The 26,825-nt window shown below is 38.5% G+C and overlaps 1 protein-coding gene across 4 annotated transcripts in view; it reads right to left on the bottom strand.

Moving 5' to 3' along the window:
- The window catches only part of LOC111323722 (uncharacterized), a 59,228-nt gene that overhangs the window by 7,728 nt on the left and 24,675 nt on the right, over nt 1-26,825 (bottom strand). For 2 of the 4 annotated variants that reach the window (XM_088752804.1, XM_088752809.1), the window contains 39 exons: nt 26,745-26,813; nt 26,380-26,520; nt 26,180-26,248; nt 25,776-25,847; nt 25,581-25,649; nt 24,766-24,837; nt 24,020-24,088; nt 23,678-23,725; nt 23,201-23,347; nt 22,611-22,739; nt 22,042-22,113; nt 17,463-18,623; nt 16,567-16,596; nt 16,329-16,361; nt 16,180-16,212; nt 14,910-14,939; nt 14,772-14,804; nt 14,540-14,569; nt 14,287-14,364; nt 14,090-14,188; nt 13,905-13,970; nt 13,571-13,795; nt 12,993-13,186; nt 12,698-12,743; nt 12,228-12,284; nt 11,883-12,095; nt 11,175-11,501; nt 10,158-10,383; nt 9,730-9,794; nt 9,129-9,198; nt 8,364-8,684; nt 7,445-7,575; nt 7,293-7,346; nt 6,945-7,070; nt 6,437-6,460; nt 5,918-5,947; nt 5,520-5,654; nt 5,058-5,156; nt 421-522 (listed from right to left, as the gene is read on the bottom strand). In XM_088752804.1, coding sequence (XP_088608930.1) covers nt 421-522; nt 5,058-5,156; nt 5,520-5,654; nt 5,918-5,947; nt 6,437-6,460; nt 6,945-7,070; nt 7,293-7,346; nt 7,445-7,575; nt 8,364-8,684; nt 9,129-9,198; nt 9,730-9,794; nt 10,158-10,383; nt 11,175-11,501; nt 11,883-12,095; nt 12,228-12,284; nt 12,698-12,743; nt 12,993-13,186; nt 13,571-13,795; nt 13,905-13,970; nt 14,090-14,188; nt 14,287-14,364; nt 14,540-14,569; nt 14,772-14,804; nt 14,910-14,939; nt 16,180-16,212; nt 16,329-16,361; nt 16,567-16,596; nt 17,463-18,623; nt 22,042-22,113; nt 22,611-22,739; nt 23,201-23,347; nt 23,678-23,725; nt 24,020-24,088; nt 24,766-24,837; nt 25,581-25,649; nt 25,776-25,847; nt 26,180-26,248; nt 26,380-26,520; nt 26,745-26,813 — 4,995 coding nt within the window. The remainder of the gene's footprint in view (nt 1-420; nt 523-5,057; nt 5,157-5,519; nt 5,655-5,917; nt 5,948-6,436; nt 6,461-6,944; nt 7,071-7,292; nt 7,347-7,444; nt 7,576-8,363; nt 8,685-9,128; nt 9,199-9,729; nt 9,795-10,157; nt 10,384-11,174; nt 11,502-11,882; nt 12,096-12,227; nt 12,285-12,697; nt 12,744-12,992; nt 13,187-13,570; nt 13,796-13,904; nt 13,971-14,089; nt 14,189-14,286; nt 14,365-14,539; nt 14,570-14,771; nt 14,805-14,909; nt 14,940-16,179; nt 16,213-16,328; nt 16,362-16,566; nt 16,597-17,462; nt 18,624-22,041; nt 22,114-22,610; nt 22,740-23,200; nt 23,348-23,677; nt 23,726-24,019; nt 24,089-24,765; nt 24,838-25,580; nt 25,650-25,775; nt 25,848-26,179; nt 26,249-26,379; nt 26,521-26,744; nt 26,814-26,825) is intronic. The other 2 variants (XM_088752817.1, XM_088752811.1) reach the window with 2 other exon arrangements.

Raw genomic sequence — 26,825 nt, 5'->3', positions numbered from 1 at the left:
AAAAAAAAAGAAGCAGCACAGTCCAAAATTACCACTGGACCCTCTTCTCGCAGATACGTTGGAAGGCACATTTCACACCCTGTCCTTAATGCTCTTCAGTGCAAAGTCAAAGTCTTACTGAGGCGTTATCTGAAATTCGCAGCCTCCAACCCCAAAATATTTTCTGGTTTGGCGCAAATTCCTCATAATAAGTCCCTTTTGAGAGGCTATTTGAGAGGTTACCAGCTTGAGAGTAGAGACTAGGCAGGTGTAAATGGAAAAACTGAAGATCAGATGGGATGTCAAATCCTAAAAACCCGCTTTAATTTTTTTTTTGGCCGAAAAAAACGAAAACCAAAGGCCAAAAAAAAAAAAACCTTTAACCGTAAAGGGACCAAAACTGAACAGTACTCAGAGAAATAAAAAATTACCTAGACCTACCTTTTTATTCACTTCCACTGGATTCTTTGCTCCAACAGTTGGTGAACCGTTAATTCCTCCTGACTGCAGCCTTGTGGGACTGGGAAGAGCTGCTTTTCGTCTCTGCATATCATTAAGAGAAAGATGAGGAACGAATTTGTGACAAAGCATGCATCTATGTCAATTTACATCTTTTGGACATAAACCTGTAAGTCCGTGTGAAAGATCTGGTTTAGTATAAAAAATTTCGGTCTGAAGCAATGGTAAGCCAATCATTCAGAATCTCAACGCAAGATGATCACTTCCGAGATGTCTGACCACAGGGGGTCTTCATCTGTAGTCATGGCGTGCAGTCTGTTAAGATTACTTCCTACCTTCAGAGGCCGAAAAAATAGTCCTTTTTTTTGGACTAGATTGAAGTTAGGCATTTTAACTAATGTTTACAAAAAAAAAAAATTAAAAATCTCAAAAAGCATCCGACTTATTTAGAAAAACGTATTTTAAAATAAAGGTTAATAAATCAGGAAGGTGTCATAATCTCGTAAATGGGCGAACCTCCCCGGGGGGAATATTCGGGGCAATTTCATGTCATTTGCATATTTTTGTTTTAACTTGTGAAGACAAAAACTGTCTCGTTACTGAGCTGGCCCGGAGGTGAAATCGTGTGGAAGAATTGGTCAAGGATTGCTCTAATACAACATTTGGAAAGATTTCCGTATAACCCCATACCAATCATTAAACAAAGCCGTAGTCCCAAAGGAAATCTGTTGTTTTGCCTCTTCTTTCCTTTATCCAAGAATAGAATGCATAATGAAGTATGGGGTTATACGGAAATCTTGCCCAACATTTTAAACATTGCTTGAGTGGTATTAATCTCTTTTACATGACATCGTCGCGTAAGCAGGGCTGCAAATAACGGCCGGTCAACGGACAATGTCCGCTCAAAATTGGGTACTGTCCGGACAAATCCTTGGGTGGCCGGACATCTTGTCCGGTCATCTACCGCCTCGTTCAAAGAAATTTTAATTTTTAACTGTTTGATAATCACAAGGGACAACAGTCATGTTTCCGAAAGAAAAAAAAAACCATTATAAAAGTAGACAAATTAGTGGTCGAGAAATTCCCGGCAGTCGCAAATTTCCACGATGTCATCAAGTCCTGTCGTGACCGCAAATCATCATGTCTTCCATTATTTTATCTACTTTATTTTGTGTTCCCAGTCAGTAGAGGGTTTTACCTTTGGCTAGATACCATAATTTACTCTTAAAGTGCCCCTGAGACGAAAATTGACCATTTTATTTTGGCCTAAATTGTTCACAAAATGTTGAATTGGGTCAAGTTAAGACCCTTTTTGCCATTAAAAACTCAAAACAAACCTTCGAGGATCAATTTTTACCGCTTCAAAGTCGTCCAAAAATCGTCCGCCATTGCTGAAAACATGTTCCAGCCGAGCTCGCAAAAACGTCATCATGGCGTCAAAGGCTCAACAAACTTATGCTTTGCTCTGTTCACAACTATCTTTGTTCGTTGCACAGAGAATCACAGATATTACTTTTTTGAGAACTGTTTCGTTGTCAGTCGGGAAATGTCGACTTTTTCAGACGATGAATTGTCCCAGAAATCATCTGAAGCTTCTGTGGATAGTTTTGCGCTGACAAACGATGAATTTTTGTCATGCGAAAAAAGATAAACACAGAACGGCACGGACTCTCCATGTGGCTTTTGTGGTCGCCTTCGCCTTTATCGCCTTCGAACTGTATTTTTGCTTGTCGTAAGGGATTTTCCCTTTTTGTAAGAAATGATCGGGTGATTAGTAAAAATAGTTTTCGGCAATGGCTAATTGTGTATCCGAAGGCGGATATTGGGAGTTTGTGAAAGCCATTTCTAAGCCATCAATGTGTTTTCCCCGATGCGTTTGGTCAATGATCTCATTAACCCTTTCCTACGTTTTTTTTTACCATCGGTGCTTTGAAAGGTTTCAAGTGAACTCTGTTGTTGAGTTGCACTTTGGTCTCTTGTTTTTTCTTTCTTATTCATGATGACTATTGTTGTGTTGCTTCGGTGAGGTTTAAAGCAGAGTTTGTTTCAACTCTTTTAGAGCCGTGACCTCATTGCGTTACAAAGTATTTTTTGGCTTAGACGCAGTCTGCAAGTAGCGTTATGACAATTTCCCAAGTAGCTCTGAAGGGCGATAGAAGACTGAGCCGGTGGCATTTAGTTCGATATGAAACAGAAGTGGTTCTTTGTTTTTTCCGTGAAAGGTGTAACGGAGGCGCATTCGTCTTGCGAATAAATCTCGCAAAAGTTGGCCCGATTTTAAATTCGTTTGTCACGGGCGTTGGGATGAATTTGAGACCCTTTGATAGCACGCTGACTTGGCTGTCAGATAGTTGATAGTTTGACAGGTTTTTAAAGAAATTTTCATTTTCTCGGTTTTTTAGCTGCAAGCCTACACTTTAAAGTGTTTTTACGCTCTGTGTCTTAAGCTGTTTGTTCTGCTTCCGCTGATATAAAAGCCAGCTTTTTTTAGAATCAGAGCACACAATTATATTTTTCATCTCTTTTGTATAAAAGTGAGCTCTTTGAGGTCAGAAATCTCAATCCTCAATTCGGCTATTTTATCATTCTTATTTACAATGTTCACCGAGTACTTTCCTTTGTGTAAGGTATTCTGCCAGAGAGTTGTTAAAGGTGGATATTGATCAGCTCATACATAAAGGTGACAAAATCCGTGGAGGTTCGTAGACTTACATACATACATACTTTATTTGTCATGTAGGTCAGTACAAGAAGGCAGCTAAAAAGCTGATGTGGACCTACAAATTTAAATATATCTACAACAATTTAAATATTAATGTTAACAAACTTAAGAATTATTTACAATGAGTAAGAAAAAAAAAAACTATGATACCAGTAAGATAATCAACAGTCAATTGACTGTAGCGTTAAAATAAATAAATAAAGGAAAATAATAATAAAAATAGCATTAATATATGTAATTCACAATGTCTTTGTTTATTCGCTTATTTACTTCGCTTTCCGGCGTCGAGACCGCACTGAGGACGGTTTTTCTTGTCCCTTCTCTTCTTGAACCCGACAGAATTCTTCGCCTAGATCCTTCAAACTACACAGATCTCTCGAAACAGTCCTCCGAGAAGTGTTCGGAGTAGATCACAAATATTTCTGTCGGATTGAAGTTTGCTCGGCGAGGTCGCACAAATCGCATCCGTTTTTCCCGCTCTGATCTATTTGCAAGGCTCCGATGGAGAGAAATACCTGCAGCATGGTCTGCACGATTACTTCAGCTTTGAATTACGCATCGATGCCCAGTCATTTTTGTTTAGTTTTTGTAAGATAGAGTAAAGCACTCTGTTATGTTTGCTTGACATTTTGCCATGTGAGATTTTCGCGTTGAGCCTTTGACGTCACTTCCTCTGAGTCTTGCGATCAACTTCCGGAACATGATCAAATAATGGCGGACGCGAAATCGTGAATTTAACGGCCCGAAAAAAGATATTTCTGGTGCTCGGTCAAAACTGAAATTTGGCAGAGAAGGTGAAGGAGACACACTGAACAAGAAAATGGAAAAAAATGATGTACGAAAATTTTGATCTCAGGGGCACTCTAAATAAAGTGATTGATTGTTTGACTGATTGAATGATAGGAAAGCACCCTCACGAAGAATAATCTTGCTGCATCGAGAATACTCCAAAGTAGCATTTGTTGCAAAGTGCAAAAAGCGAAGAAACGGCCCAAAACCTGGAGAATCCGACCCCTCTTAAACTCTAACGAAAATTCACAACTGTAACTTTAAAAATAAGGCTATGAGTTGTGCTGAAAACAAAAAAGGTCAAGATAAACGTGAGTTTGTCTTGATTTGTCTGCATGGATGTAGATATTTTCTATTATTACTAACCTCTGAATTGCACGGTTCACTCAACATTTTTTTTATTATCCTTTCTGTTTTAAATGAAGGGAAACATATTTACACTCAAAATATTCTTATCTGTAACGCGTTCGGAATGTACCAGAAAATGACGTGATTGCATCTCAAGCGGCCGACCAGATGATTCAACACACGATCCCATTGTATTACATGTCACGCAGTGTGTGTAAAAACGAATGCGATAGGCCAATAACAGTATGCATATAACAGCATATTTTATTTAAAGTTCAGTTGTAGAACTGATGTGGTGATTTCCAAAGTGTATTATTTAATTATAAGTGATTTGCCAGATGTAAAGTAAAACGGACAATTGCGGTTGTGTCTACTCTTGCGTAACCGTTCCACATACTTAATGCGAGGGTGCTTCTGCAGTAAAGAGTGGTAAAATTATTAACTTGTAGTTTTTCTTGCCAGACCGACTTGGATTCAGTTGTTTTTTAGTCGTAAAAGGATTACTGTGCAATCTTGGTTCACTATCGCAAGAATTCCGACTGTTGAAATTTGTCCGGCCAAAAAAGGGTAGTGTCCGAGCAAAAGCATGTTTGACCAGACAACGTGACCGGCGACTGCTCGTTCGTTATTTGCAGCCTTGGTATGTGAGGATCTGACTGATGAAATGCTGCTACTTTTACTTTGAACAGGGGACGTGCAATTAGTAATAGGAAAACGCATGTTGTGCTCAGCAAAATAATACATGATTCGTGACAATTACCTTAGCAGCAGCCAGTCGCAGAGGCGAGGCCACAGCTATTTCCTCTACAAAGTTGGATGGGATCAGACCTTTCTTGTTTTTCAGCTGTGAAGTAAGACACTCGTTACGGAAAAAAAAAAGTAAAACTCTACACTCTTTCTTCAAAACTAGGTGAAAAAAAGGCATTTTGGCATTTTCCTAGCCAACGTGCTCGAACGTTTTCACAGAATGATCTGGACTGTTAGTAACCTCCTTCAAAACGGCTGCCAAAAGGGCCTATTGGTTAACGAGCTATAAAGGAGTATCAGGGATGTTCAATTAAATTTTACTGCTTGGCAATCGACTTCGTGTGAGTTGTATGCGGATATAAAAAAAAAGAAAAGTAAGAAGAAACCAGCCTTGAGGATTGGGAAAATGGCAAGTATAAGTTTAAAAAAAAACTTCGGACTACGCGCGACCCCGAATTACAAACACTTACATTACCTTTCCTACGAAATAGCCGTCCTTTCTGAGAGTGTTAAACACTTGTAATATGTCCCCTTCTTTGAAGCTCATTTCAGCAGCAGGATTTTGATTGGGTGAACTTTTAAATGGATCGTAGTCATAAAGAGCTACAAACTGAATAGAAAAGAAGACATCAGAATCAGTCATCAGCACACCAATGTCTTTCGTGCACTTAGAACGATGCACTAACTCGACCTTAATGTATTGCTCATTGTGGACAGATTCATCAACATAAAACGGAGGGAAAATGGCACCTATGCAATGGGAATTGTTTTCTCTTGACCTATCCCATTAATCATTTTACATTCTACGCTTTCCACACTAAATCGAAAAGTCATCTCAAGTAACATATACAACAACAGAGTGGTCAATAATACCGTTCTATATTGCTGCCCATCTTCCAAATCCTTTGAAAACAGAAACAAAAAATTCATGATTAGCCTAAACAGCTGAACTTTTCACTGGAATGCAAATACTCTGACGTTTGCGAAAAATGCACAAGGAAACACGTTAAAACGAATTTTGCTGAATGTGGCAAGCGCCATATGGTAAAATCAAACTTCTTGCTGTCTGTTATCAGGAATGATTTGTAAGGTACAAGAAACGCGGGGAAATCAGAGTTTATCATTTTTTCCGCAAGAATAAAACTCCTTTTTATCATCACATATAACACGGCGCCAATAGGATGTAAAGGTCATAGCAATTGATAAAATACAGGCGCCGCATGTGACAAGAAGAGTTGTATTCATTAAAAAAAATCAAGTTTCTAACTTCCTCATAAGTATTCACTCGGCGAGTGCTAAATTAAAAAAAGCTGTCTGTGATATATAAGGAAGGTATTCATAATAAAGTGGATTCTGCGCTTGAAGGGAACCGATAATAGCAGAAAAACTAACCTCGAAATATTCTTCACGCGAATCCTGCCAACAAGAAAAAAAAAAAAGAAAAAATATATATACACATAAAAAATAAAAATAAAAAAAGTTCGCTGCTTTTATGTTAAAGCGTGGCTTTACAAATATAAGCAAAAACAACAAAAATGTTAATAATCAGTTTCTTTGGGCGAAATGACCAGCTTTCAGAGTGATTTCCTGATTAGTTATTGGTAACGAGATATTTAGTACTTAAAATACGTCCAATATAGAAGAGAAAGACTTGCACGGTTAGTGAGTTACTGACTGAATAATGTTACGCAAGATTTAACTAACGATTAGTCAACTTTAAAACAGCTCACTTAAAGAGCAGTCTCAAAAGAGCTAAAGGTGTCCTCGTGGACATCCAAAGTAATCAGTGTTCGACCCCATAAACAAAAAGACAACGACCCCCTCCCCCCGTGTTTCCCACGAGGAGGACTCGCCAAACTACACTATATTGACTAGTTCTGCGAGTCTACTAGTTCCTTACCAATAAACTCTCTTTGATTATGTCGTCAAATGTTGCTGTAACAGTTTCAGAGGATGCGCCATTTTCAGCCACTGTTTTGATACTAAATTTGATAGGCAGACCAAGTTCAAGACCCTCGACCAAAGCCTAATAGGAAATTGGAGGAAAAAAGGGTACAGCTGAAGACATGACAAAAATATCTGCAGCAGTTTGTTAGCAATAGGAAGAAAACCGAAGGGGTTATTTAATTGCAAGAATCAAACTGCATGGAAAAGACCAAGTGGAAATATGGCTGATCCTTCAGGGAATAATTACTTTCACTAAGATTGGTCTAAGTGTTAAGCATAAGGACACACTAGTCCATCATACCTTGGCCATATAAGGGCTATGAACATCGAGCCTCACGTCGTCATTCGCAGAAATCTATAAACAGTGAAATAAACCATAATTAAACAAACAAATTCTTAATCAGCTCAATTGAGAGAGTCAAGGTAAACTGTAGTCAAAACGAACGTACTCACCTTATATCCCTTCACAGAAAGACCGCTGCTTCTACCAAACTCGTCCATTTCTGGTAGAGTCCATCCCAGCAACATAGCATCGTGGTTCACCGGCCGAATAATGCGAAAGTTGCTTGGAGCACTGGGGCGAACTAAGAGAAATGACAGAAATACGAAGCAATTTCATTATTAACCAAGTATGTGCTGGGAGAATAGATGGCAGGAGGTCTTACGAGTTCGGACCAAACATAATGAGGTCAGTGCGAAAACATGAAAAAAGGGACGTAAAGTCTTCAAGTCGAATATCGAGTCCAACGTCAAAAGTGTTGGACTCCTTGCCTTGCGTCTCTTTGGCGTGCATTACTACACGATATCCTCTTGCATACAATAAACAAGGTGTATTTTTTTTTTGTCTGGGTGTATTTTTTTTTATCTGCTTTTATCTCGTTCGTTAGCTAGAATTTTTCACTCAAAGAAGTTTAACAGACGTTTACTACCAACAACTTGAACGAATTAATAAATATTTTCTTTAATTAAAAAAAGTTGGATTTTTCCTAAATGCGGCTCGAAAGACTTTAGAGCATCGATTGCTAACTTGTGTATCTCACAAATATTCCAGAGATTTAATTCAATATCTCTTACAACTTTCTCTTGAAATAAAGAAAGTTTGGCCAAAAGGAAAGTTCTGTGAAGCTTTTTACTGCTTGTCCGAATTTCAGTTGCCGCATACATAGAATTTATCAGTGGATTTCTTCCCTTCCGACAACCAAGTGAGTGCTCCGAGTTACGTTTCTCTGAATATGTTTCTTTGGAATGGTAATTTTACAGTGCATCATCCAAACTTATTGCCACATTTTTTACGTCAGCACTGCTTCAGGAAAACGTCTGTAACTCTACCTCTAACTGTTGTAACATTAACGACTCAGTACGAGGCTCGTACCTTTTTTAGATCTTGACTTAGTTGACACGAAAGGAACGATCTGTTTGGAGGCAGCGGGTGCTGACGATATTTTGGCTGGTTTTCGGGAGGACAGCGGGACTAACTGTTGTGAGGACTGTGTCACAGAAGCCATAACACCCAGTATATCTACGTCCGGTGATGGCTTGAATTTTGTTAATCCCACACTGGGTAGTTTGTTTGGACTGCCGGGAAGACGCGTATGATTTAATGACAATTGGGGACCGTTAGGATTACCTTCGTGAGTTAGTGACATCACACTTCCCATCGATGACAGCGGTGTGGCATGGTCAGAAGCTGTAGCTAGTAAAGATGAACATGGCAAAATGAGCCGTTTCCAAGATGCCAAATCTCTCTGCAGTAAACCCAGGGTAGGTGCATTTTATGGATGACTTTTCACTCTCATGCATTTCTCTACGACAAAGGTTTCGCACTAGGCCTTGCTTTTTCAGGTTTTATTTTTTTTAATCGGACATAAGCTACTAAATATTACTTCTATATCGAGGATAAAAATGAAGTTGATCAAAGAAAGTTACGGTCTGAGACACTTTGCTGACGCCCACTATAACCTTTAGTGGAGAGAAGCACTCTGAGAGGATAGTGTCGAGTGTGAAGCACAATCAGCCGGGCTCCGTATGTATTCGGAACTTTAAAACAGTCAAACGTGCACACTAAGGGCCCAATAACTTATTCGATGTAACTTCTCACATCTCACAAACTAGACGCGTAATAGCTTGTGAAACTCACCTTCTGGTTGTCCCTGTCCGGGATTATTATGTAACATTCCTAATATCTGCTCTGGAGCTTTACTGTTCACCTTGAAAATGATCAGAACACAGAATAAAAGTAGTTTACAGATAATGATGAAAGACCAAAATTGCTTCTTGTTTCGAAAGCATGGCACCTTCACCGCCCGCAGTGAACGCACCATCTACATGTTTATCTTCATAGTGAAGATAGCAATGTCGGCATGGTAACTGGGATTATAAACACGACTGAGTTACTTTTCGCGAAGTAGTTTAATTAAATTTACAAACGTCGTGGTTGAATTCAACTTGTTTTGAGAGAAGGGAGAATGTGTTTATTTCTTCTACATTTGAGGTTGCCATCCTGCGGGCTGGGTCAACGGGTATTCGGTGTTCTTGAAATGTGTTTCAAATTTGTCTTTGGTTTAAAAATGCAATCAATATTTATAAAATAAAGAGAACATTACATGTCCACTTATGGACACAAGTTTAAGCACTCTCTTTGAAAACAGGAACACACAAAGACAAAATTCGCATCCATGCATGGCCAAGGAATATCATGTGTTCCCTGATCAATATAGACAATTATCTGACATACTTACAGGTTGCCGCAATAAAGAAAAAGATTCCTTTTCCACCATCTCTCCAGGAACAAATCCTGTTTGACCTTAAAAAAGGTAAAATTGAAAATTTATCATTTCCAAATCTCTCAAATCATTTCGGATGGACAATACACTGTTTTTTTTTTAATTAATAACAAGATTTAGAAAAAAGATGTATTTTTTGCCATGTGCAAAAATAAAGGGAATGTGTAGAAACAGGGGGGCAGGAAGGTGACCATGGTAAAGGTTAAGCAGCGAACTGTACATTTCCTATCTCAAACAAACCAATAAAAAATAAATTCTTCATGAAGAGGACTTCAGTTAGTTTGCACTAGTTACTCTCTTTTAAACAATTTCGGCGTACAGTCCGATTTTAGACTGGCTGTTTGACGGAGAAAAACAAAATAACACTAAACGTAAACTCTCACCTTTAAGAAAAACGCGGTAAAACCCATTTGCATCCTGATCTTCCAATGTTGTCATAATATCACCTTTCTTCAGTGGTAGTTGATCATGAGGCGGCAATCCAGGGACACCAGAACAAAAAGGATCGTAATCGTGCACGGCCACTAAGCAATGAGGTTTCTCAAGTCCTGTAGAAGAGGCCCCTGAAGATGAGTTACCACGGCGGCAGGAAAAGATATCTGGATGCAACTGTGGAAAGAAGAAACGAATTACAAGTAGATTGTTTCCTTTTTTCCCGGGAGATATTTGGAAGAAAGCTTGTTTAGAAATGTACTGCAACTTCGGTAGCAATGGTGTTACCATCAGGAACTGTTTTGTTCGCATTTCGAAACAGAGCCAGATGTTCTCCTCTAACGGAATTTGATTTGTATCTGGTCTGACAGTTGTTTTACTCCCGTTTCCATACTAGGAAAAAGAGGCCGCCAAACCCGTTCCATCTACGAGAACTTCATTAATGAAACGTTTTGTTTTCTTATTAGAAAAAATATCTAATATATAGAAGTTCTATATATATATATATATAGCAAAAAAGTGCCATTAGAAGAGCATACGTCACTAAACACCATTAAGGTGAACGTCTGCGCTGCAAGTTTACTAGTTTCGGTTAAGTCACGAGCGATATCTGAGAAACTTCGATCCCGTTGATAAAGAATAAAATTTAAAGACACAAACAACAAGAAACAAAAACAATATTTACTTGACATGTGCTCTGTCGATCGACAAAGTTGTTTCAAAAAGTTCTAACTATGTGGAAGAATTAAAAGTTAAGACTTTCTTTTAAAAACAATTCGTGCAAGTAAGCCATGGTTTTCGGATCTTGAACAATTTATTGTCGTTGCAACCACTTCAACCTCTTCTGCCTTCACTTATCGTTAATTCTCAGGCTGGTTAATTATCATGTGTCTCGCGTTTCTTCCCTACCATAATTAACTTATGAAGACTCAAAATATTGGATCGTATTCGGTAAATCCCTATCTCACCTGAACTTCCTTGCTCCTGTTCAAAGCACCATGTTTCAGTGCCCTCCTGTGAGAAATTCTTAACTGCTCCTCTAGCGCAAGATCAGAGTCATTTTTGTCCTCGACTTCTTCTACATATAAACTAGGGACTAGGCCTCGTTCCCCGTTCACGTCCGCCTCAAAGTACCCATTGATGTCCATATCACCGAAAACGGTCAGGAGATCTCCCTCTTTGAGTATGAGCTCCAACTCAGGGTGTTCAGATGAAGGTGAGTTACGTGGGTCGTAATCACACAACGCAATAAAGCGCTTAGCTTTTTTGGCTCCCGGAGGTGAGGCTTCGAACAACTTAAAGAAAGGTGAAATAAATCTGTTGCAAATAGCCAATAATTTGATTCTACAAGAGGAAGGCTAACTTGTCTAAACTGACAGAAAGTGTAGAAATTACAAGGCCTTAAGAAGAGCGAGTCATTTCTTCATAAGCTGGTGAACAAGAAGCGAGTTTTCTTCAATTAACAAGTTAATCAGAGTTCACTTCCATTTTATGGACCAATTGTCGACACCTGTATAACGGACTAATCAATCAATCAACTGCCGAAGTTGAATGACGTTTTACAAGCGAGGTCTTATATCCAGAGGTGAATATAATCTTACAGACTGAACAACCATCTCCTAAAAGCGTGTTAGCTTTATATACCCATGACATTGTAACTTGAAACTTTCACAGACCTTAGGAACTTGTTTAGCGATCTGCTTCTCTCGATCCCGATGAGTAGGTAACTCCTTGAAGTTGTCTTGCGCGTAACCGAAGCTGCGGATTTTCGAAAGGTCGTCAAGAGTAGATGTTGATATGAAATGACGTAAATCGCGAATTTCTGCATTTAGTTTCTCGACAAGATCGTCTTTTTCTTTACACGCTTTCCTAAGCAAGGAAATCTTAGCCTAGAGGTAGGAGACGAAGGAAAATAAAAATTGTTTCGTTAGCAGGTTATTGATGGGAAGGCAGGTACAACGATAGACGGACAAACAAAGACAGAAAGAGAACTTGTACGAATAGGTGATCTCAATGTTCACCTTCAAGGTTGGTATTTGCATCTCAGTGTCATCTTTTTGACGCATAGATTCCGCAAGCTATGAAGAAAACAAATCTTCACTATTAAAGACTCATCCAACTTGGAAAGCATGGTGACTTCATTGAACTTTTTCGTTGACATTTCACTTTCACCACTTTTTAAACGAGTTTTGGCTCGTTAAAGGCCTTCATACCTCAGCTCAGGTAACACATACCAAAGCGAGCCCTGCAATTCCTGATGTTTGACTGGTTCATTTGCCTGAGTTTTCTCACTAATTTATATCGTACTTGAAATTAAATGCTAGAAAATGTCACTCACGATACAAGTCCATACCACTACAGTACTGTACTCGCGGCCAAGAGATGACACTCCATGGGCCTATACACTCAAGGTTTGGTAACGAGCAAACACTACAGTGGTAACGGTAAAGAACTGTAGATTCATACCGCCTTAAGCAAGTTGCAAACTCACCTGAATACGAAGAGAATGAAAACTGTCTTCAAGTTTAACGTGATCTCTGTGAAGGATAAAATACATTGTGCTGAGCTGACTCTTCAAAATTGTGTCTTGCGTTGCATACATACACGTCAACCTTAGTTGTGCATTCTCGAAATGGGATGACTTCCATTCAATCGTTAATACTCGAAAATAAAAAACTCGGTTGCCTGTATTACGCTAACTAACGGAAAAGCTGTGCCGCATCGAACAAAAGAGACAGATAACGACAAGTTAGATTGAAACCTTGTCTTCCAATACCACACGATACCTGTTAAGGTCGTACAATTCCGCCACTTGATTTTCTAGTGAATTTCGTTCTTGTGTCGTGAGGGCAAGTCTAGTTTGCATTTCATTTCTTTCAGCCTCCATTTTTTCCAGTTGTACTTTGAGGAAGTTTCTTTCGTGTTGACAATCGTGCATTTTTGTGTGAGCTTCTCTTACGTCATGTTCTAGTTGTGCCAACTAAGAAAAAAAAGAACGACAAATCGGCAATGCTCTCATTCCAACTTCAAAATTCCCTTGGTTAAATTTTCTGCTGAAGCTAAAAGACGATGGTTCACTTACGACCTTTGTGAAGAAGACAATCAGCGGAAGGCTCAGTCAAATAGTAATGTTTGTTAAGGAAAATGACTGAGCTTTAACATCACTTTGTTCTCTACATTTTCCAAGAGAAACAAAAACACCGAATGGATGATTTCTTTGCTATAAAACATCTGACAACATCACACCCTGAACACGAGAACAAATAAGATATTGATTAACAACATTTTCAGTTGCGACGGACAGCTGGTAAGAGAAGGAAAGCTTACAGATCAACAACACCGGCTCAGCCAAGCTGTCTCTTACCCTGGTATTTAAGGTGGTATTTGTCTTTTGTAACACGGAGCATCTTCTATTTAAATCATCTCTTTGCATCTCCATAAGCTTATTGTTCCGTTGGAAATCGTTTCTCTCTGTTTCAACCATCCGTCCTTTTCTGAGTAGGTCATCTCTTTGATTCTCTACCGCTTTCATTTTTTCGATCAAGTTATTTCGATCTTGCTCCACGATGTCCATTTCTTGTAATTGTGCCTGAAAACCAGGTAACAAATTATGCGTTGAATGGCTTCAAAAATGTAACACCAGGAAAAAAAATTAAATAGTTGATCAGTGGACACTTCTCCAGAAATTTTATACATACCTGTAGTATTTGAATGCTATGTTCCAGTTTCTTAAATTCTTTCTCACTTTTTTCCAACTTTTTTACCTGCAAAGAGTGCCGCAAAAAAAAGAGGAAAAAACAAATGAACGACGAGAAACCACTTGAGATCAAGGGACAAGAAACATTACAATTAAGGCTATTGAAAAGATGGACGAAATTGTTACCTTTTCACTTAACTCAAAGTTCTGCTTTTCCATTCCACTGTATTTGGTTTGCAACTCGGCGAGTTCTCTCTCCGCACCATGCAAACTTTTTAGCTGGTTCTTTAAAGAAGGAAAGAACAATCCACAATTAGGCACAAAAGTCGCTTGGCGTTCCCTGGTTCTAAATCACGCGTGTTACGGCAGTTATGAAACTGAACCTGTAAATTCATATATGCTGCTTCCATTCTTTGTCTCTGTCTCTCTGAATTGCTGGCTTCCGCTTTCCACTGTTCAATCTACAACATAAGTGTCATTAATTACAAGATGCATGAAGATACACATAGAAATTACAGAGGAAAATACATATAAATTCCTCTAAAACTTCTCTTCTCAGCCTTCATCTAATATCAAAAGAAGGAGTCCTAAAGAAGAGCGAAGATGTACGGTATTTCGAGTAATTTGATTCCTTACCTCGTAGTTCTTTTTATTTATTTCCCCAACCTAAAAAAAATGATAAAAGAAAAACGTAAGCAACATCTCAGATGGAAAGGCGAAAATAATCATATAAATAAGTCACAAACAAAACCATAATTCTTACTGTACTGTTTTAAATCAAACAGGAGATGTTATGTGACTAAACTGATAAAGATACAGGGGAAAACCAGAGAAGATAAGCCACTAAATTGTTTATGGTTCATCTCACCTTAGTAAGAAGTTCTTTTTCTTTCTTTTGATTCTGTTGAGTAAGAAGGAACAAATGTCAAATTGACTAACAAATGGTCAATATTTAGGTGACATTACTAAACCAACTTGTTGAGCTTTCTAGTTAATTCTTATGTACCTCTTCTTTCAAAAATGCCACATCTTCATCCTGAAAAAGAGAACGACAAGTTAGTTACCGAAGTTAGTCCCGCTGTATGGTGACGGTTTGTTCAAAATACAACCTTGCTAACCCACTGCCACAACTCGCGATAGTAGCGGAAAAAACTCCAAAATTATGAAGGTGAAAGATTGGAAGCATGAGAGGTGGTTTTTTTTTGTTTAGGATCCGAGATAACCACGCTTGTGATGAAGTAACGCAGAATCGCATAAGGAAAGAAGTCTTAGATTGTTTAGGCAAGCCCTTCACAATCTTTCTGTGGCCCGTTGAGGAGATAAATTCGACCGTTTAGTAAAAAACTCGACCAGTTTTAGTCACAGCAGTTTGATTTTTGAGTCAGACTGATCCTTCTTCGTCAAGGCGAAAGTAAAGCTTGAAGCTTTTCCGCCCGTTACGATCATATTTTGACTCGAAACTCTCCTGTGCGAATTTTGTCGTCAGGCGCCGAGAATAAAGAAGACCTCTTCAACACGGAATTTTAGTGTCGTCGCTTGTTAACGCTGAACTTTATTAAAAATGCGTTTGCTGAGCTGAAAGGTGACTATCCTGCAACCAGTGGATTTCTCCCTCGCCCTTGTCTGTTATTTAACTAGGGAGAAGCTTCTACTTTAAGGGTAAAAACTGGGGCGGCAACCTAAGAACACAAGTCTATTTTTGTGATAATTAAGATGGATTCTTCTAGCAATTACTTTTACAACAAAATGGTTTGCACTGTTTAGGCGAAGGTAAATGTTCACTTTTTGCGTTTAGTTTAAATAGTTTTACCCAACCAAAAGTTAAATTTAATTCACGCTTTTAAAAGAGAGAAATCAAGACCACGTTTGAGTTGTCATTCTGAATTACAGTTTAACGCCCTTTACCCAACTGGCGCTAGCGGTTATTTTAATAAGAAATCAGCGTTGTACGTTATATTCCTCCTCTGTCCCCGCTGTCATCATGGGTTTCTTTCTCCATACACACGCGTGTTTGACCCGATACTACAGGGCTTCAGACTCGGTAAAAAAGTTTTCTGTACCATGTTTTGATTGGAAAAGTTGACGTTTTTGCCGTTTACCAGGGAAGGGAGAGAGAGAGAGAGAGAGAGAGAGAGAGAGAGAGAGAGAGAGAGAGAGAGAGAGAGAGAGAGAGAGAGAGAGAGAGAGAGAGAGAGAGAGAGAGAGAGAGAGAGAGAGAGAGAATTCATCAAACTTACTGATGAATATACGTGATTACAAAAACGTTCACCACATACCAGGATTCTCAGTTCACGACCTTTTCGTTCAAGCTGCAAAAGTGAAACGAGAAAAAGAATGATAATTTATAGAAAACATCTCTTTCATACTCTAGCTAAGATATTTTGAGAGAAAATGAAGATCGTGCTGGCTTCTAAAAGGTACTTACCAAAGATTGGGTCTCCAGTTCAGTTGCTTCGGTCTATTAAGAAAGCAGTTGTTTCCATTAGGTGACCGGATACACGAGGAAAAGCGAGTGAACACAACGATTTTCTTAACATACAGTAAAGATCCCATGTAATGAAACGGTAGTAATGAAAACCTGGCTGAAGTGCCATGCTCAACGTATAAACACAAATATTTGTCTTATCTAATTTGACAGCAAAGTTCTGAAACATGAAACATACCTTCAAGGAACGTATGGCATTTTCTTTGTTCTGAAAGTGGAAAACAAATTTAACCGTATATAACCAAATATAAATGCACTGAGTACAATACGATACAAAAGAGTAATCAAACCAATTGAAGTGCAGTTTGGTCTGAAATCACACCCGTGATTTGAGCGAGTTCGATTTGATATCACCAGTAAAAATGTCAGACCAGAATTGCAAGACACGAGGCTCACCTGCCATTTTGAAATTTCACAATCTAATCGTCTAAATTTGGGCAATTGCAAGAGACGTGATTCAGAGAGGTCAAAATAGATGTATTGAAAAGAATTATTTAACTTATTAAAAGAATGTGTACTAAATGTCGTCGGATAAATACCCATTCGGTTTGTAGCTGTTAGATTCTAGTTATTGTCTTCTTTTTGTGTAAGTGTATCAGATTTAGGGGATAGAGGGGATAGGATGCTTATTTTTTTTTTAGAGGGTTGGGTTGGTATTTAAACCTAGTAGGGGACTTATTTCCTATTGTTTATATACCAGTACTTTGTACAAATCCTTAAATAAATAAATAAAATAAAATAAATAAACTTAAATTGGTTAGCTTTCGACAAGCTCCATAAAGGTTATCGGGAGTTAAACGCATTTCACCCATTTCACATTCAAGGAGGATTCAGGTCTAAAACTCCCCACCAGGTAATGAATTTTGATCGGTTGGTGTCGCGCTCTGATAGACTCCAGCGCTACGACATGCCCAATATGCTTCAAGGTTGTATACTTCTGTTACAAAACCATTCAGTTGCCGAGTCCGAGCTATAGACTGAAGTTCTTGCTGGTCTGCTGTTTCGAAAATCGCCAGAAGTAATAATATGACCCTTTTTACTATTTAATCTAAAGAAATTAAGTCGCACTCTTACTTTGAGCTGCCTCTCCAAGAACCCAATCTTCTCGTTAAGCGCGTCTATTTCACCACGATTGATCGAAGCGGCCCGGTTAAGAACAATTCCCCGCGGAGGAATGACTCCATCCTCCTCATCACGTAACCACTGGGACGGCATTGACGAAGCTAAATTAGAATTTGCAAATGAGACCACTGGTTGGTTTAACGGTGCTGGTTCACGCTTTTGCAAAAGGAGTCTTTTCGGTCTGGGAAGTACCTGACGGGGAACCCTGGTTTTTGAATCATCGAGTTTTATAGATTCTAAACCTGTTGGCCGCCTACCAGATGAGACGGCTAATGGCGTGGGCTCCTCTCTCGGATAGATTCCACCCAGCTCGCTGGGGTCTGATTCGAGGACCAAGGTAGTTTCCTCCACAAGAACAGGAGATTCCATTCGGGAAGAAGGTTGTGACACCTCAGAGGAGGGTTTATTTTCTGAGTAAAGGCGCTGTCGGGATGATGCCCGGAGAGTGGCTGCATCTCTAGGTGGAGAAGAATCACTATTTAACAACGGTTCCAGTCCATAATGGACGGGTGGCGAAGACTCCGTGAAATCCGGCGGTAGTTCAGACGGGAGAGGTGGTGGAGAGGATTCAGGGAGGGGAGGAAGATCTCCCTCATCGTCTGAATTAAAAATGACAAGATCACCAAAGCCTTGTCTGTCTCCACTGGTGTCCTCTGTAAGAACAGAATCTTTTTCGCCTCTATAACGAAGATCTTGAATACGTTGGTCGATAATATCCATTTGGTTGTCCAGATTCCTATGGGAAACCGTAAGCTCTGGTTCAGAAATGAGGTCATCAGAGTCGAAAGTACTTTCGTTATGAGAAGGCATCGTATTTTCAAAATCATTTATTAGCGCTAAATAGTCCACTGGATCATCTTTCCCACTGAAAGCTGTACATTCTCTATAACGACTTTGAGGTGACGGCTCAAACTCCAAACGACTGTCGCCAAGGTAACGTATTTCAGTGGCAACTGTTGAGCGGACCTGCGGTGCTATAGTCTCCTCGATGGAGCCTGGTATCGAACTGGGTACATATCGAGAGTTTTCGAAACTCCTAACTGCTTTGTCAACAGAAGACTCAGCATAATCGGTCTGTGTTTCCTCGTTTAATCTTTCAGTGTTTTGCCTGTCCTGGGAATAGAAGAGAGAATGGTATCAAATACTGGAATTAAGTCGTAACTGCCCACTTTCTTGGTCATAGTCCTTAATATCCCTAGAGCATGAAAAAATCATTGGATACTTGTCCTCGAACATTACTTGTTCCAATGAGCAATGAGTTTTTCGACAGCAAGCTCAAGAAAACTATGGGTTTTGAGGAACAGATAGTGGTCGAGGAAAATATCCGAACATATTTTATGCCCAAATAGAGTCTTAAACTTGTATATAGTGGCGAAAATAAAAACTTTTCGGGAACCAGGGTAGCCAGTCTACACTAACAAAAGGTTTGTAAAAACGTGGTTCTTTAAGGGAGAGTGCCACTAGAGGTTAGCTCTTAGGCCCCCGTTAACATGAGGAAAGAAAAAAAAACAAGATATTTTAAATCCCTTGAGGCGTGTCAACGTAGATCTCAACAAAAAAATTACCAAACAGGGATGACTGAACGGGCAATGGCCCTAAAGCTAACCCAAGTTGATACTTTCAGTCACTACCACTTTTCGGTCATTCCAGTCTGGACTCAGCGTTCTAAGGTTTTCAGTCGAATTGGGTCAGTCTTGAAGGAAACCAAACTCTTTAGAGTTAATGCACAAAGAGCTCTTTACGGAAGCTAAACCCAGGCCACAAATTAATCCGAGCTAGTGTCGAGAGACTTGAAGATCAATAACCAAGTAAACATATCCATACAGTATTACTCGCTGAACAAATTAAGCGACTGCGAACGATCTTATGTCAAAGATCAAAAGAATCAAATTGACTTTGTTTCAGTACTGAAAACCTATTAACCTTTCGTTGAAACATCCTGAGCATAACACGCTGAATTTTTCTTTACAATGGTCTATCAGCCTAATTAAGTCGATAAGAATTGGCTTTCTCATCTCTGCAATTTTTTCTGACCATAAAACTATCTAACCCTTTGTATCGGTTCAGTGGTAAAACTATTTTATAAATTTTGAATTCTACTTTCGGCGTTAATTGACGAAAGGAAAAAAGCAGTAGGTTGTCAGCCTTATCATGAAGCTGATCGTCAGTGCTTCTGTAAGTTCCACATTTGTGCATATTTATTCAAGAAATTGTAAAAATTTGAAAACGAATGAGCCGTTTTACACGGCTGTTTTTACGAAAAAAGTCACCAGCATGTCAGGTAACAAAACAAAGAAAACTTCTCGAAGTATACTACAAAGGAGGAGGCATACAACTCCTTGCGGTGTATCAACAATATGGTACAAAACTGCTCATTTAATACGTTATACAACAAATTACTGGTAAGGGCTTGTCCACAGAGTATTCAAGTGTTCGCGAAGTTCTGCTACTTTTTTATCATGGTTCTAGGATCAGCTGCAGAGATGGATTTCCTTTTATCGCTGTATCGAAACAATAACCAGCCTATATATAGTTCAATGCAAAATGAACACGGCGTTTGTTTGAGTGTCCTGTTCAATTATAACTGGAGACGAGACAGTCAAATTTGTTCTAAAAACCTTAGCACGAATTGAATCAGACTGTGCATTGAGAGCAGGTCTTAGCTTATGAATAAAAAAACATCTCATAGACAAGACAGTCAAATTTGTTATATGAGATGTTTTTTATTCATAAGCTAAGACCTGCTCTCAATGTACAGTCTGATTCAATTCGTGCTAAGGTTTTTAATTAGCCTTTTACTTGCACTTTCTTTGTAGTTTTCTCGTTTGTTTACACCTGCAAAAATTTTTTTATATTTCTTACGTGTATATATACATATATTTACTGTATTTCATTCCATTCACTTGACAATGATCGAAACGTCGGAACGTCGTGTTTTACCGTTGATTTTTATCGTCAAAAGCACGGTCGAAACGTCGTGATTTACCGTTGATTTTTATCGTCAAAAGTTTTAAGAAACCCTTGCTTATAAGAATGTTCAATTATAACTTAAGGAAATGTCACATAAAAACCGTGATCGCTCAACTTCACTCTGCAGGAGTAAGTGACTTGAGAATAAATGGGAAAAAATAGGAAAGAAAGCAAAATCCGACACACTACGGCCGTAAAGTATGAAACGTTTCTGAGAAAACTCTGCATTTTGATTATAAGGTCGAACGTAAACATGCTGAAGACCTTCGTTGGCTGCAGATTAACTTTTGACTGATTTACTTTTAAACTTTACAAAATAACCAATTTAAAGGAATTTCGATGGTTCGTAAAAATAAAAAGAATTAAACAAAAAAAAATAAATGACGTAAGTAAGAATAACAAACCTACTATGTTGCGTCCAACGCGAAATTTTTGAAATGTTTGGTCGCTGGCATCGCTCTTTGTGGCTCGAGCATTAGCACAATCAACCAAGAACTAAATTATGCAGCGTAAATTTATTCACTGTTATGAATGTCAGTAAACAGACCATTTCAATCGTAACGAATACTATTGTCCAAGAATATTAAACAGCTATAGCGGAAGGAAAGAGATGTAGACAACTGATGGGAGGTCGTTCTAAACAAGGAAAATCAACTTTGGGTTTCATCATAGAACAAAAACAGTTTTGAAAGGAATACTTCTGAAAAATACAAACATGGATGTTACTATCTATCCTATTTAGCTGGCTGTTTTGTCAGATTTTGAGGCCGCGGGAGAAATGGAACCCGCTACCTTCATATTTATCAAGTGCAAGAAAACCGCCAGTTACGCGTGCCAGCTGTTAATTTATCATTGTACTTTGACGACTACTGTAGACGGATACTTAGGGGACATGACATTGCCGCACGTGAATAAACAATATCAAAAGACCAAAATATTTATCAGCGGTTATATGTTCTGTTTGTGGTATGGATTTTATGAAAATCAGAGACAACTTATGAAACACATTTCAGGTGCACTGGTAAATGCAGCAGGACGAGACTGTTTCACGTCAGTTTCAGTCATTCGCTAAGTGAAGGCGGTTGAACGCTTGAGCGCGAGGAAAAACAACTCCATTCTTCGCGCGCACGCCTTTTCGCTGATTTCCACTGACTCAGAGTATTGCACAAGCTAAGGGATTACGTAAATGACGGTAAACTCAGCTCACGGAGGAGCCTTCGTCACAAAAAGCTATTTTCCTCTCGAAGTATTAACATCATGTAATAACGAAAAAACAGTCGTTCATAAACAGCAAAAACACTTTGCTGATAGCGGTCATCATGGGGCATTATAATCCTCACTTGTGAACTGTACACATAAAGAGGAGCGTTCAACGCGTGCAGAGAGAAGAAACTTTAGCGCAAACGTTGTTTAGACGCTACAGGTAAAGCATGGAGCAGATCTTTGGCCTACAGTGTTTGTTTTAAGGCCCAAACATTCACATCATGATTACAGTTAATGTTCGATGCTAAAGTGCGTAAAAAGCAGCTTCGGGGGAAACGTTTTATACCGAAACTCCTACCTCAACCGTTCTCCTTAATTCTCTAAGTTCTTCGCAAAGTCTTCTGTTTTCTTGTTTCAGATTTTCAAGCTCCTGAAAAGTTCATTAACGAAGATGATCACTACTTCTTACTATTTAGAAGCATTAATAATAAAAGCTAACCGTTTTCCTGCATGAGGTCATTATCCGAGTCTAAACAGCAAGCGATCAAAGACCAGATAAAGCTGGCCATGTTAATACTTCAGTGACGTCGGATTAAAAGCCCCGTAATTGTGCATAATCATCGGGTAGCGCCAATTAAGGCAGTCAAACTGCAAAGACGTCGGTAAGATTCATTCAATTTTACATCAAATGATACGTGACAATGTTTAAGGGCATGTTATGTTAAAGTTCTCCCACAAGATTAACGCTTTTCCTGGATGCAAAATTTCAAGTAAGAGGATCGTCGTTTTTCAATTGGTGAGTAATATGGCTGTATTACTGTAGTTTTATTACCTTATGCAATATTTTACGACGTTTAGCCGAATTACTGAATCATTTTAAGCAAAACGGAAATATTTATCTATAACAGTAAACAAATAATGATTTACTTTTGTTATGTTCTCTAGTATGGGTAAGTTGACCTGATTAATTCTCCCTGGAATGTCAGTTAGGTGCTGTATCAGTTTGCTCACCGAGCTCGGTATATCACCAACATCTGACCGCACTAGTCTGTCAGCCTTTTAAAACAAGTGACAAGGACATTACTTTACGATTGCCGTATTTCGTTTCTTTGATATCCATTATATGATCGTGCAGAATATTTAAAGCTGAGCAGACGGTGAAGACTAAACGTTGGTTCACAGGACGACATGGCCATAAGTGAAACGTAAGTGTTAAGCAAAAGCATCCAAGAAAGGACGTTTTCCCAACCACCTGTGTGAGATGAAGGCGCGGTAAATTGGTGCGGTCAGAGTAGCGAGAACATGAGTGGTAAAAAAAATGGACATTGAGTTGTTCTTTACTTATCCTTAGTTCAAGTACTGTTTTAACTGTTAGTTCTCTTTTGACAGCGAACACTTTGAAAATTCATCTGATTCTATTTTATGTTGCTTGGAAACACCTACATGTATTATAGTTTACTTTTATGTTCTTTTATTAACGGCCCCTAAGCAGCTAAACGTTACTAATTAAGCATTACCTGTTCAAAATAACGACCCAGATTGTTCAATTCATCACGCGGGGTAGCCCTTCCCGACGACACATGACCTTCAAGGTCACATGACCCAAGAACACTTTCCACCTCTGATGTAGTCAAACCAAAATCTTGTACTAATAACAGTCGAACCTGGACAAAATCGTTTATTCTCGGTCTGACATTATTTTAACTGATTTTAGCTTAACTACTAAAGTTACTTTCGTTAGTTGTTATTTGTTTAATTTTTTATCTTAAGTAGCGAATGGTTGTTGGTCTTCTTCACGTGATACGCTTAAATTTACCACCCGTGAATTACAATTATGTTTTAAAAGCACCGTTGTTAAATGGAAACTTAAACACGGTGGACAGGTCCTCAAAAAAGAGTCAAATGAAAGGGCAACTGAAAATACTTGAATGTCGCAATTTTGCATTCATCCTTCAATAGAACTTGATTTGAAAGAAATTTTCACAAAACTATACCTTTCCAAGCTGTTCAGAAGGATCCGAAGACACCTCTTTGTTAATTTTCTACACAGCAAGACAAAGAAAATACACAAAAGAACAGGCTTTACAGGCTGGAGGGATAATAAAGTGTTCCTGCCCCAGCATGGCTGGTGAAAAGAACTTGAGGATGGCTTGTATGGTCTTGAAAATGCAGATTCTGTTCCGCATCAAAAGTATTCCAGCACTATCTCTTTCTAAAAATCCATAAATGCTGTAAAGGCTAAACGTTCATTTGAGTCGGTCTTATAACACTAGGAAAAGTGCGGAATATTGTTATTTGTGCTTCACTTTGAAATACAATCAAATTACAAATCCTACCCTCTCCGACTGCAAAATATCTATTCTTGCTTTCAATGCTGTATTGGATTCGTTCAATGCAGCAATTGTCTAAGGAAAATAAAAAAATTAAAAATTATTCAGTTTTTCTTAAATGTCACTAATTACAAACGAATTGTGCTTTACGAGAAGAAGAATGCAGGTAAGTTGGGCTTAGAACGGTCTCAGATTTAATTTTTGGAGCATTAAGGATTTTGGGGTTCGTAAGAAACTTGTAATCTAGTGATGCACTAACATGCAGTTATCCTTGGGAATTCGTTTTTGTTGAATACGCACTCGAACACAGTCACTAGTTCAACCGCTAAGGCTTTACAAGTTTCCACACTTTCTTTGTTAAGAGAGGTTTTATCCAATCTACACAAAACATGTAAACTTTGTCACTTATTTAATCACTTAAAAGGTGAACTGGATGCACCGGCCTTTTGAGGCAATTAACAGTTTTGGTCGGTGTCCGGCTACTGTTTTCCATACAAGAGAGAATAGATCTGCAGTCATATTAAATGTCCAAAAAAAAAAAAGTTTCGACATAATTTGCAGCTTAAAATGACAATTTAAAATCTGGCTTACACTAAAGAGAAGAAGAGAACATTCACGAAAAAGTTAACCGCTAAAAAGCAAAGCTATCCGACTGAAGTACTTTAAGCGAATGAAGTGTAGTTACTTAATTCTTGCCTACCACGATATTTATGATGAAGACAATTTACTATCAAAGTATCGCGTGTTTTTACCTTCTCTGCTTCCTTCAGCTGTTCTATCTTTTTCTGAAGAGTCTCGAAATCTTCTTTAGACAAATCTTTCGTCTACCAAATTAAAACAGAAAGAAAAAACCGCGTGTTTTAAAGGATACTGCACTAAAAGGAAACATGATAGAGTGCATCTGTGACCTTCAAGAAAAAGGAAAATATCAAAAACCAAGTGTTGTTCCCTGATTTTGCCACCCCCTCTCCTCTTCTAATTCTTGCGGTGGCTGCAGATAGTTTTCTTAAGCTTCGACCGGCTATATTCAATATCAAACTTCCTCTTTGCAGTCGACTAATTTTTATGAGGAAAATGCACCGCGAATGCAAACTGCTTAAAGCAACGTAAAACAAGTAGAAAGTAAGTTCAGTGACGCCCATTAGTCCTGCCTAACCTACAAGAGTTATCTCGTACGAGCTATTTTGAAATTCTACTCCTGAAATTCATTTAAAGTCACCTTCCATTTAAAGCAAATCGATAAGATTATTTATCATCAAAATTAATTTCTCCCATCCGAATACTGTCCAATTTAAATTTGATGTGTATGAAAATTATATTCCAGGCCCATGTGTCAAGAAAAATTGTAAGAGAGTTAACTTCACATTTGAATGATAAAAAAGTTCGGTAATCTATAAAAATATTCAGAAAAAAGAACTTGATTCGCCCTTTACTATTCGATGGAGTGTCTCCTCTTTTAAAAAGGGTGGATGGTGGACATAAGGTAGGAAAGATCTGCACCCACATATATATAGATAAATGGAAACAGAGCGCTATTAAGTTTGCTTATAACCCAAGTTTAACAAACCTTTGTACTGTAAAGGCTTTCAATCTTCTCTCTAAGTAGTGTATTCTCGTCTTCAAGTGTTTTCATGTTCTTAGAAAACAAACGGCAAACAATCAGTTAAGTTCGTAAGGCGTGCATATTTGATGATTTGGTTACTACCTCGGAAGACTGAAGAACTACTCAAACGAAAACAAAAAGAAAGTCCCCGTGACTTACAGAGGTAGTGTCTTCCAGAATTTGGATATTCTCCTTTAAGACTGAATTTTCTTCTTCGAGTTTTTCAACAACCTGAAAGATCAAAGCAATATCATGGTTAACGCAGCACACTCGATACTTTCGTAACTTCACGAAACTGTGAATTACTTCCACCCTGTCACAGGGAACACGAAACCTTTGTAACAATATTCGATTCTCAATTAGCACTTTCGCAACAACGTCGAAGTAAACCCCAAAAGGAAGATATATTCTCAATTATCAGTTAGCTCCTGGGAAGAACCATAATCACAATAGCTTTTTTATGTGTCATATTGAAGTCACCATCCCTTCAAAACTCTCCGATGTATACCAGTTTTGACCTCTAATAACACCTCCTTACTGGTGGGACCCCCACCTGTACTTACCCTTCCCGTTGAATGTTCCAGATCTTGTATCTTTTCCATGAGCTGCACGTTTTCCAATCGTTCTGAAGACTGAGAATAAATCAGAATTCATTTATTGTATTGTGCTAGGATTTGGGGGTTCTCTTTACTTCGAGTTAGATATCTAGACTTCACTTGAATCGCTTTTAGGAATTATGCGAGCTGGAAACATTTACACTGACCAGAGACTCTTCCAAAATCTGTACTTTTTCCTGAAGCACCTCATTTTCATCTTCTAATTCTTTTTCTCTCTTTCCAGTTTCATCTGTTATCTTGAACTGCTTTTCTGGAGAAGGGTCTTGATTGCGACCATATTCGATGTTCTGAAATTAAGAAAAATCGAAAGTCAAAAAGCGACAGCAGGTAGGGAACGATTTTTCCATGCGTGATCCACAGCTGCAGCGAGGAAGAGATTAAGCAGCAGAGAAAATTACACCAGTTCTACTTCCTTGAACTATTATCATATGTCTGTTAGTGGTTGCTCAAAATGGTTTCTTTTTTTCTATCAGCATGTGAAATGTGACGAACATCAAACTATTATACTGACTGAAGCATCTTCCAGGCTCTGTCTTTTATCTTTGAGCATGTTGTTTTCATCTTTCAGCTCCTGTAGTTTCTGAAACACCGA

Source organism: Stylophora pistillata, chromosome 1, assembly GCF_964205215.1.
Source record: "Stylophora pistillata chromosome 1, jaStyPist1.2, whole genome shotgun sequence".
NCBI lineage: Eukaryota > Metazoa > Cnidaria > Anthozoa > Scleractinia > Pocilloporidae > Stylophora > Stylophora pistillata.
This window is presented reverse-complemented; position numbering and strand designations above follow the sequence as displayed.